We start from the raw sequence: 12,963 nt of genomic DNA, 5'->3' as shown, positions 1-12,963 counted from the left end.
GATCACCTTTGGGAATTTGTTGATTCACAAGGGTCATGATTTTCGGTGTTGTCTATAAAGGCGAAAATTTGCACCCCTCATAGTGTATATACAAGGTGGGGCCCTTGTAAATACACTATGGGGGGTTGCAAATTTTCACCCCCATAGCCATTTCGATGATTTTCTTGGTCAAACCCTTATATGATTTGATTTTATGACTTTGAACAAATATTCAAAGACAATAAGTCAGATGGCACAAACAAATAAATTCACATAAACTTTTTTAGGTGACTCACAATGGTTAGTAGGGTGATCAATGAGGTGAGATTTAAATTTTGAATTTAACAAGTGGATGGGTTAGATTCAAAATTGTAAAATTGAACTAGATCAAGTTTGTATATAGGGGAAGAATAGGAAAGTTGGGGATTAGAGAGGAAACTCTAGGACTTCTTGACGATAAAGATTGAGGTTTTAGTCAAATTTACACATGAATGTGTCCACTTGTAATCTAATTATTGCATTTATTACACCTTAGTTTGTTAAATTGATTTTGTCAAACCCTTAGATGTGTTAATCAACTTTGAACAAAGATTCATAGACAAAAGCTAGGCTATTAAGGGGTGAGAATGATGCCACAAACAAATAAATTCACAAAAACATGTGCTAGGTGACTCAGAATGGCTAGTATGATGGTCAATGAGGTGAGATTTAAGTTTTGAATTCTATATTTGAAGGGGTTAGATCCAAGTTTTGGTAATATGGCCTAGGTTAGATCTATATATAAGGTGAGGAATAGTAAAATTGGGGATTAGAGAGGAAACTCTAGGACTAATTGATGACAAAGATTAAGGTTTTCGCCAAATATACATTTGAATACGACCACATGTAAGCTAATTACTGTATTTATGACCCCCTAATTGAATTTGGTCCAAAACACAAGGGAAAATGGCATGGGTATGTTATTTTTATTCTTACATTTTTTGCACCAACTTTCATGTCCCTGGTAGATGTGCATCAAAGTAAAACAAGCAAGCATGTAAAATTGAATATTTTTAGATTGTAAAAGCACATGTGCGGTCCATTTAAAATAATAAACAATATTTCAATTATTTTTGCCATAAGCAACCCATTGGATCATACAAAATATAGAAGCATGCAATAAGTAGAGTAACATATTTTGAGATAATCTTGCATTATAACTTGCTTAAGAACTATCCTTTATTTATGCCAAAAATTGAATCATACATATATTGACATCTCTTCTTGGATAAAATGGATTACAACATTGTGAGGGAGTACACATCTAAACTAGTAGTTGTTCTTTGGCTAAGCTACCACAAGTAGGGGGATTAGTTTGTCAAATTCACCTAAGGTTTAACTTGACTCAATCACACGGATATGAACCTTGGTGAATGGTGTGAATAAGGAACATACTATCATTCTCATCATTTGAGCTACAACCCGTTTGTGTAAGAGTAATCTTTAGAAAAGAAAAAGAAAAAGGTAAAAGATTTTGCTTGATATGGGAAGTGATACAATATTGCAACTATGAAGAAGTATAGGACTTTTGACCAAGTAGATAAGATTTGTAAGCCTTGTACCTTAACGAGGAAATGAGAATGAGTTGTTATTATGAAACACAAATCATAAAGTATTGTAACCAAAATATATGTGTGCCTTCTACTTGGTTACATAAACAAGATGCAAGAAAAAGGATGAAAGGATAAAAATGAGAAATTGTTATATTATATAATATACATCATCAACTGACATGCATGTAAACATGTAAGTCATAAATAGTTATCAAGGCATGCAAAATGTTGCTCCAAGTATAAATAATGTGATAACCATAAATGCTAGATGAGAAGCATGTAAGTTGATAAAAGTAGGATATAAGTGTGAAGGTATGTGTATAAGGTTGCCACTAATATAGGCAAATTAAAGGGTAAGGATGGTTAAAGGCAAGATAAGGATCATACAAGGACATTGCTCATGAAAATAAGTGTATAAGGTTGCACACTAATATGGACAAACAATCAGATAAGGATGGACCTAAGGGCAAGGTGAGGATCATGAAAGTGTCAATAATCTGTAAAATATGTAGTTATGACAAGGATCATATCATGTAATCTTAAGATCTAAGTAAGTACCATAAACATAAAGTCAATGATGTAAGAATTATAAGGATTGTACATAAGATAAAATTCATAAAGATGTAGACAAGCTAAGGGACAAATTCATAAGCTTTATAAGTAAACATAGGAATAATTACAATAACATGAACATATAAAACCATGTCTCTTCATAAAATCATATAGCATACACATATTATAAGAAACATGTGAAAACTGAAGTGGTAAAGATAGAACATAAAATCTAGGCCAATCAAACAAAGTAAATAATAAGTTAGCTCTTAACCTAGTTTAATTAGGAGCAAGGATTGAGCATTGCAACCTTTGTAAATAAATTTAAAAAATAAATAAAATTATAAATGAGAATTAGCTCAATTATGATGATAAAGAAATGTTGTAATAGATGTTGAGAAGATTCAATAATGCTCTAAATTTTTCTAGACTCAAATGAAGATTTCAGACTTAAAAGGCTCACTGTTTGTTGCATTGGTAGATTTGTGCCTAGAGAGTTAATTGTTGGCAGTGCATACATGATCTTCTTGGAAATGACATTATAACTTGTAGATTGGATCTCATTGTTTCCTTTGGCTTGCAACACGTTTTTCCTTGTGTTTTTTTTATGTCTAAATGTTGAAAGGACTCACACTGTTTATTGAACACCATTGGGAATTTTAAAAATTGAATGGGTCAAGTTCACCTTGGTCAAACCCTTAGATTAGTTTCCCTTATGACTAAGAGTGAAGATTTAAAGACAGAAACAAGCATGCAATGTTCTTAGGTTGATGTCATATAAAGATAATATACAATATTTTTTTCTTTTCTTTTTGACCTAGATTTTTCTTTGTAAATTCCGTCATGATTTCAAATGAGAATGGGTCCTAAAATACAACCTTTAAGTACAAAAATCCACATATACATTCATAGGGAAAAAATTTGAATTTAAAAAAATAATGGGTCGGTTTTGTAGTTAGATCCACAATTGCATAACTAGGGACATGTCTACAAATTCAAGTATTAGACATGCCAAGGATCAAGCTATGAGCTTGTAAGGGCCTAAATGAAATGGGCCAACGTGGCGAGTTTGAGGATGGATAGAATAAAAATAAGCCTTAAAATAACATTAAGTGAAATAAATTTATGACAACTAATACATCTGTAAAGTGAGGTTCGACTTGTTGATATTTTAAGACCCTTTAATTATCCCTAGTATCTATCATATGACGCTCTATGTTTTCTATTCAAGTCATTTTTGTATATGTCATGTTATAGTATGCTCTTACACATCATAATGAGACAAGATAATCTTAGAACTTTTACATACATCCCAAGATATTGGACACAGGGCTATTAATGCTACCTCATAGTGGGACACCCTTTTTCTCATGTGAGCAAAAATAATAAATAATAAATATGAAAATTAAGACGCAAGGTTTATAACACCTTTCCCAACATGAAAATTAATTATCTTGTAAATTTTATGTTAAATATATTATTTTTATAGTGACATGTGATTTGAGATCATGTGATTGTATTGATTCCTATCATAAAATCATGTAGTATATACTTAATTTTATTTTACTGTAACATTCTCCTTGCCCTTCTTATATATAATTTGAAACTGATATCCCAACATCTTTGTGACCCATTTTTGTTGTTCCTCAGATGACAACCTCTATTCCAAGAAATATTTGAGGCCATCATGATCCATATTTACCTTAAATTTTATTTCAATTAGATAAGGTTTTCATTGTTTGATTGCATGTAAGATAGCAAACACTTCCCTCGTAAATTGGTTTCAATTTTTTACCTTTGAGTTGGAGACTCTCAAATGCTATAGGTCTTCCTTTTGCACGAGTAATACTCCTATGCCATGACCTAAAACATCACATTCCACAATGAATTTTTGAAGAAAAAAATGGGGTAGCTAGGACTAGAGTCAAGCACGTGGCTTTCTTTGGCTACTCAAATTCTCTTGTAGCTTCTTAAGTACTCTTGTGGTTGTAGGATTAATCTATCAATTCGATTTATTTTCCATTTAGTCTATATACCTAGAGGTGATGATTAGATGGTAGATTTTTACCTACCTCCACCATGTGCTCATCCCATGCACAATTTTAAAACTCAAAGTTTGTGGTTGCAAAGGGTTAGACCATTAATAGAAATACATGACCTTCCATAAATAACCATTACATTTATAATAAGTTAGAGACTTTCACACAAGATTGTCCAATGACGAAACCAATATATAGAGTATCTCCACCTCAAATGAGCATTTGATTTGGTCACCATTCATCAATTTTTTTTATTTGAACTTTAAGATTGACTCGATTATGAACATGTTACAAAAGAAAAATTGAATAATATAGATGTCTAACATCCAAAATATTTTCAATTAGGTTTTAAGGAATCCCTACTTTCTCCATTGACACTCATGTGACTCAAGTGAGATGCCCCTTAATCTTGTATTTAAGGGAAACAAAGGTGCATATAGCCTTTGTGTTGGCAAATGATAATGGATTAGAGAGAGCCATCTATTTTATTAGTCACACCCTTCTATTACAATAAGGACTATGCATAATTAGACAAATTTTTCCTAGCCATTGTATTTGCAATTAGATGCACATAACACTAAAAGTAAGCCAATAAAGACAAGCTATCATATATTTGCAATTAGATGCACATAACACTAAAAGTAAGCCAATAAAGACAAGCTATCATAAGATTAGAACCCCTTTATATTTTTGTTATGTAATCGATATTGTCAAGACAATTTGGAACTTTTATCACACACCCTGAAATGAATTTTTACTAACATAAATGAACTAGAAATCCATCAAAGGTTAAGCAATAGTTGATTGGTTAGTAAAAATGGGTGGATGGTTTTCCTCTTAGTATTGTTTCAATTTTAGTTATTTCAAACGTTATTTTAAACCAAATAATTTGAGGTTCAACATATCTCACATCATGACAAAGAATACTTCATCATTTAAGAACCCTTGGATGTGTACACTTTATAAAATACTTCACATCACCCACAACTCTACCTTAGTCTATTATCCCCAAGCCAAAGAATAAACAAAAGCAATGAATAGAAAATTGTAGGTCATTCTTGTGAAATTAGTCAAGGAATTAAGTGATATCTACTTGGAACTCTGTCTTAGTGTGAAAATCTTAGGAAATACTTCATATCATGGACATAACTATACCTTAGTCTACTATCCCAAAACCAATAGATAGCTACAAGTAATGAATATAGCATTGAGTGCTATTATTGTGAAAATAGTTAAGGAATCAAAAGAATGATTTTCACTTGCAAATATATCTTGCTTAATAGGCCTATAAAACTTTTATATGCACACTCATAGGGGAAAATTGTACTCCCTTATTTTTCATTCAAAAGTAGCTTTTTCTTTTAGAGGTATATTTTTTGAGTCTCCATGTCTCTCTATAAGGCCTCCTCAACATTAGTAAGATTTGACATGTTGGATAGAAAACAAATTGAAGTGACCCAAGTGCAAGACACTTATTTAGCCAAAGTGATCCACATATATGATAATAAAGTGTCTCTTCACCTTATCAAGGTATGAACTCTTGTCCTTAGAATAGATAACTTGATCAAAAAAGATTTGAGGAATTCTGGAGGTTCAAGCCAACTTGGATTGGTCCTTACCTAGTTAAGGATGAGTTGAGAAATGACAACTTTCGATTGTGAACCATATAAAGTGTGGAATTTGGTGAAGTCATCAATGCCTTTCACCCTAAGAAAGAAACACTATAAATAAGATTTTCTTTTGAATTAAAAGCAATAAAATATTCTTGTGCATTTATTTTGTGTACTTCATCATGTTATTATGATTGAGCCCTTCTCTAATTTTTTCTTGGTAGAAGTTCAAGTTAATATATTTTCATTTGGTCATAGTAAGCTATTAGATTCCCACTAGTCATACTCGATTCACCCTATTTTTCAAATATTTTAAGTTTTTGGGCTTAAATTGATTTTGGTCTATACTAGCTTCTACTCAGTTTTCTCTAATTGAGTATCTAGGTCTATGATACTATGTGGAACGTAACAAATATATCTTCTTAATTATTTCCAATCTTCATCAATGGTAAATGTCTCAAGAAATAAAATATGCTTATTTCAATTGAAGTTAGTTCTACTAAGAACCTCTCATCATTGATCTTGGTGGTGAGCCCTCACTTTCTCCTAAATGTATGGGGTCAAGGATAAAGGCATGGAGTAACCTTATTCACCTATTCATACCTAGCCTTAAGTGGTGATCCCTTGGTTCTTCATGATTTCATGGGGCTAGGTTTAGGGTACCCCAATTTAAAAGACAAAAAAAAGTGAAAAAAAATAAAATGAGAAAATGAAAGAATGGAAATTATAATAAATGAGAAATCATTATATGTCTTCCTTTCTTAAAAAACTACTTTTTTGGGGGATTTTCTCTATTCTCCTTGATCCAATGTATTGGCCATCTAAGATCTAATTCTAGGGAAACATGTATAAAGATAAAATGCTTGATCTAGATGTTAGAATAGTTTATAACTAGTTTGTACTCTAATCAAAATTTTATTTGGTGTGATCTAATTTTGGATCTCCCCCTCCACCTTTTTCAATCATGTTATTCCCTTTTACATATTGCATCTCGCAACTCTCATCTATGGGATGGTATCATAGTTAAACTTGCAACTCTCTTATTGTAAAAATCATAAAAGAGAATTGTTACCAAATAAATTATGTATACATATAAACGTGTGTTATAAAATCATACATCTTCCAATGTATCTATACATACATATCCATACATCTTACATATCTAGATATTTATTCATCCATCAATAAATAAATAAATACATCACAAAGAACTAGATCTAAACTATCTATGTGAACAATTAGAAACTTTTCTAAATCAAGTTTATCATAAAAAAAGTGAGATTTTGGCTAAGGCCTATGTGAGATTGAGTACAAATATCTTGTTTTGGTTCCACCTATGTTGAGATCTCTTCTTGTCTACATAGTATCATCAAAATTGTATTCTCTCCTTGTAACCTAATATTCTCTATCTATTTATTAGCCGAGATAATTGTAAACACGTGCCAAATAAGAGCAAAGACATTAGTATATTGTGGAACCCTAAGATCCACTAATAACTCCTTTCTCATCTTCACCATCATATGAAGGGATGAATCTAAGTTAACATACAAAATAAACCCCCTTCACTCATCTATTGTACTCATATCCACATCAAAATGAATAAAGTTAGAACCCATTACAATATCATAATTAATAAAAACTATTCAACCAATCTACAACATAATTTATTTTTACTAAAATGTAGAAAGTAAATAAACAATAAAGTAGTTCATACAATTACTTTATGAGTCCCTTTATCCCTAAAAAATGATTAATATACATAGTTGGTGGTAACTCATTTTAATGTGTTATTTTGCCTCTACTATCTTTCCATTTGTGTGTTTGACATTATTGGTCAATCATAAATAACAAGTCTAGAAATCTCTAATTGGACTCCTATATAATATGTTGCCTACAATATTTAATCAAAACACTATTGTCTAAAAATTCTTAGAAAAATTGGTTATGGGCTACTTATGAGGTCAATGCCTTGTGCTATGGTCCATGCCAGTGTGAGATTCATGCCTTTTACAGATTTTGGGCTTTTCAAAGGTTTGGTTGACCTGTCTAAAAAAATTGTTTCATCTACTTGATTGAAGAACTCAAGGCGAACATATGCCTTCAACTCTTCCTAGACAAGACTTTTGATTCTTGTGTAGCTATTATCTTCTTCTTCTTCAAATTGTAAAAGGAATCAAGTCATGATCAAAAGGATATTCAAGTCCATGGTCCTAACTTTGCTATTTGTAAATCTTTCTTCTTTAAGAATTTGAAGCATCATATTGAAGATATGAGGATAAGCCTTCTCAATTTCATCAAAGAGGAGAACAGTATAAGGGTGTCGCCTAACAACTTCATTCACTTGGAACAAAATGTTACATTTTGGATCTGAGCATTGCAGACACATCATCAAGTAATAAGATAATCTTAGTCATATAAGATCCAAACATGGAACTAGTTGTCGCATGTGATCCTCAACCTTCTTTGACACCCTAACTTTTTTGGTGGTACTCTCACTATTAGTTCAAACTTTTAGTGTAGTGGCATCTAGTCTGTGTTAACAAAACTGGTGACTCCGTTGGGGAGGGTTTGACTCCCACTCTTGATGGTTTACTCACCTTGTGGTCGATTGTGTCCAGGGCTAAATTATTGTCTTGTAGGAGGCTCAACCCTTGATTGACACCCTAACCTCTCCATTGATGTTCTCACTAACCATTCAAACTTTTAGTATCTCGCCTATCTCTGTCCCGTCCTTAGAGTAGTGGCAGCTGGTTTGTGTTAACAAAACTATTACATGAAAAGTAATGCCTAAAGACCATATCATGGACGGTTCTTTTGATGTTGAACTACCCAATTTTGTTGATAAGTAACAAACAATGCAACTATATGTGTAAAAGTGAGCTTCCAGATAAGTTTTGAAACTCATATCAAATGTGCTTGTTATGCATGCACTACAATCAGTAGACGATAGATGTTTACAACCCACCACATAAGCATCTTTTTTTTTATAGTGAAGAAGAATAATTAGCCATTTGAATAGTGAATCCTTACATTGGTATATTGAGACACTTCCGTAAACAAATCAGTGAAAAGCTTCTTAAGTGTTCTTCTACAGAAATTGGGGCTCTTACTGTGTGTGTGTGTGTGTGTGTGTGCGCGCGCGTGTAAGTTGGTCTAGGTGACATCCAAGGAGTAAGTATGGCATATATAGGAGGTATAGGTTAGTTACTATTAATAGTTTGGAGTATTGAGTTCTTATTGAAGAATATTGGAGGTATCCCCCTTGAAGTGGATTAGGAGGTTGCTCCCTCAAAGTTGCATGATAGGAATCACATTAGAATTGACAAATATTACACTTTAGACATTATGCATCTACATGTTTAGCATGCTTTCCAATCTTGTGAAACTATAAAAGGGGTCTAACTAAGAGCCAAAGAAAGTTTCATACTTAGACTCCCCAAGCTACTTCTTTTCACCACTGAGTCCTAAAATACTTATCATTTACAAATTTTGGAGTTCTTCCCAATACTAGAGGAAAAAATCATTCCATTTTTAGATGAATCACATGTAGTGATGTCCATTAATTTACAACATGTGTCAAAGGCATATATGTGACAAAGTGTGTAGCAAAGATCCACTTCTAGATCGTAGATTCAATTGTCTAGTGTTTGGCATAGTCAAAATAGCAACATCAACAATATGATATAAAAAGAGCTAGGAACATTCTAACCTCTCATTTACTATATCAACTCAACTCTTATAGATCTTGGGTTTAATTGTATTGTCAATTTTCTTGCTTTGTCAAGCCCTAACTTAGTCTAGAATCACTTTATTTCTCTACACTTGGGTGGTCATTGATCCTCCTTCAACTTTGAAGCCTTCCCAATGTGTGGTTCTCTAGTGACATGATCCTAAATTTTTACCTAGTGTTATGATGTATATATACAAATTATATTTTTATTTACTTGAGTTTGAATGGTAGTTGAGTCAGAAGTGTGGAAACGAAAGAATCATTTAGAGTCAACATTTAATTTTTAATATTAAATATCAAAAATTAAAATTCATATTGATGCCTACAAATGAGATTGTAAAAAAGTGATTTATACATATATACAATTTACAACACTTTTTCAAAGTGAATTTTTTCCTAAAGTAAAAATTAAAGATATATAAAAAATTTAAACAAGTATATACTAAAAACAAAGTTTATGTTTCTATATATGTATATAGTAACTAAAATAAAATAGCTTTTTATATATATATATATATATATATAGTTTATAGTTTTTAAACATATATTAATATTTAATATTCATATAGAAAAATAAAATATCTTGTTAAAGCAATGATTTATTTTCATTCAACTATAAAGTATACTTGTCATTTTGGAAAATTTATATATTTTAGAAAATAAAGTAAGTTTAAAGATGTTTATCTAACTTATGTGTTAAATTTAGTCTTGAAGTTGATATTTCTTGACATTTTAAAAATAAATACATTTAAAAAATCTATACTAATTATACATTTTAAGTTTGTAGAGCCTGAGTTAGCCTAGTGGTGGAAAACTTGTGCTTGTGAAAGAAAGTCACAAGTTCAAATCCCTCAAAGTGGGAAAGGTATTTATGAGTCATTGACCCATTATTAATCAAAAAAAAATTATACATTTCAAATTTTTAAATCATTACTAAATATTTCTAAAACCTTTAATTAATGTTTTTAAATTGATTTTTAACAAAAGTTGACAATAATATCATTCTCACCGTATGCTTTGTCTTTTTTTCATTTGGAGTAAAAATTAAAGAAGATAGAAATCTATATAGTTCCAACCAAATAAATCTTATTTTGGATAAATTAATGTTTTGCCCACCTAAATCCATAATTGAATCACAAACAAAAAGACATTGACCGTTGATTTGCCTACATTTGAAGTCTATTCCAAACAACAATCGACACAGACAAGATATTCGGCAGATTACAAATTATAGGCTGTTTGTTGACAATCCTCGAATGTCTTAGTCTGAAGAGAGATACAGTGTTGATACTTTTGGTGCTACTTTCATTGTATGAGATGCTTAGCCGATTTTTCTTGGGATTTAGTGATGGTGGTTGAGTTCCAAATTGGATTTCAGATGGAGAAAACTTTCAAAAGATCGTCTGTATTGTTTTAAATGGTGGACATTGTGAATGCACATTTTTCTTGGAACCATCGATCACCACCTTCTGGAATGGTTGTCCAATCCATGACTCTCTCTTTATAATCCTCCATTCCTCTTATCTCACTGCGCTATAGTTGCAATTCTATTTGCAGGGCCTTAACAGAAGTTGTTCATCAAAAGTTGCAACAAAACATCAACTCTGTGTGTTCTTCAATTCTTTTGAAATGTGGGTCACTATGTTACCATTCTTATGTGGTCCTATGAAGTATTTTGGCATTGAAACTTGAGTTTAACTGGATAGGAAGGTAGAAATTATATAGGAGGTGAGTGTGAGTGTGAAGCTAAGTGTAGCAGAATGGCTGGTCCTATAGCTTCAGAGGGTTTTTTGACATGGACTGGAAGCCTGCGTTCTGGGAGTACCAGAATGTTTGGAAGATCAGGCAGTGTTTTTGGGTCTCAACATCAACAGAAAGAGGATGAGGAGGAGGCACTCAAATGGGCAGCTATAGAGAGGCTTCCCACATATGATCGCATAAGAACATCCCTTCTTAAACAGTCTGAGGGAACAGATGAGCTTCTTCACCAAGTAGATGTCAGAAATATGGCTCTAGGGACACGACGAAAACTGATTGACAGGCTTGTCAAGGCTGCTGACCAAGACAACGGGCCCTTTTTGCATAAACTTAGGGAAAGGTTTGACAGGTACTGAAACTGGTACTTTTCTTTTACAAGTTTTTTCTTTATTTTTAATAGTGTAATTTTGCATGATGATGAGTTGAAGTCTTTTAATGTAATGTATGTGAGACTTTCTTATAATGAGGCAATTGTAATTCATTCATTATTAGTTAATCTGATCTTTGATCATTTGATCAAGAAGTACTTGCAATCTCTTGAATCAATATAACAATTTAAATGTGTTTTGATTTTGTATCTCTTTCAATGTTAAATAAATAGCGAGTACAAGATGTGGTTATAATCAGTTTTCTTTTTGTAATCAGGGTGGGAATTACTTTGTCTGAGATAGAGGTCCGTTTTGAGAATCTTAATGTGGAAGTCGATGCATACATTGGAAGCAGGGCATTGCCTACGCTTTTAAACCATACAGTTAATATGGCTGAGGTATTGACCAAACACATTTCAATGAATAAATTCATATTGACGATCTGGTGTTTCTAGATTCGATTGTGTGAGAGCTTTTGCATTGACATTTCAGATCACACTCCTTTTACACTCTTTCATCCTGATGATGGATCACTGAGTGTGATCCGAATGAAAAGCTTTCACACAATCAAATTTAAAAAACAGTATATTGTCAACATAATAGATTCTGAAAACACTAATAAATCTATATTATTGATTTTCTCTCTACTCACTGTATATTAATTTAGTTTATATCTGATGGTTGTCTTTTTCTGGTTCTCTCTTTGTTAGAGTCTTTTGGAGTCCCTTCATTTGTATAAGAGCAGTAAGAAAACCATGACGATATTAAGAGATGTCAGCGGTATCATAAAGCCTGGCAGGTGAAGATAACAAATTGAAGTACCCATTATTGCAATATATCTTGTTAAAAAACGTATCAGTAGAGCTTCAGGGCATTAATGAATTGACATTGTGCAGAATGACACTGCTTCTGGGTCCGCCTGGTTCTGGAAAGACTACGCTGCTATTAGGTCTTTCAGGGAAACTGGACTCGGCACTAAGAGTCAGTCAATCTGTCTAGCTTGAGCCTCTTTTGTCTTTCTTAAGATTACCATTTATAAACCCAAAACTGTATAAATGAATTGACTCAAATGATGAGAATGTTTCAGGTGAGGGGAGAAGTAACGTACAATGGGCATAGGATGGATGAATTCGTTGCTCAGAGAACATCTGCTTATGTTAGTCAGCACGATTTGCACATTGGAGAAATGACTGTGCGGGAGACACTTGACTTCTCTGCTCGATGCCAAGGAGTAGGTGAAAGATACGGTAACTATGGCTTTATTTACCCAATAGTAATCAAACTAGTATTACTATAATAATTGGGTAGCAGAAAAAGAGGGTCTTAAGAGGAAGG

General features: G+C 32.4%; 1 protein-coding gene across 1 annotated transcript; it reads left to right on the top strand.

Annotated features, from left to right (window-relative positions):
- Positions 1-11,262: 11,262 nt before the first annotated feature.
- Positions 11,263-12,925, top strand: LOC131062494 (pleiotropic drug resistance protein 1-like). Its single transcript, XM_057996156.1, has 5 exons — positions 11,263-11,609; positions 11,906-12,026; positions 12,339-12,427; positions 12,525-12,609; positions 12,716-12,925. The coding sequence occupies exons 1-5, from the start codon at positions 11,263-11,265 to the stop codon at positions 12,923-12,925; spliced, it is 852 nt and encodes a 283-aa protein (XP_057852139.1).
- The last annotated feature ends 38 nt before the right edge of the window (positions 12,926-12,963 follow it).

Source organism: Cryptomeria japonica, chromosome 1 (genome assembly GCF_030272615.1).
Source record: "Cryptomeria japonica chromosome 1, Sugi_1.0, whole genome shotgun sequence".
In the NCBI taxonomy this organism is placed as follows: Eukaryota; Viridiplantae; Streptophyta; class Pinopsida; order Cupressales; family Cupressaceae; genus Cryptomeria; species Cryptomeria japonica.
Note: the sequence above shows the minus strand (reverse complement) of the source record. Positions and strands in the feature narration are given on the sequence as shown.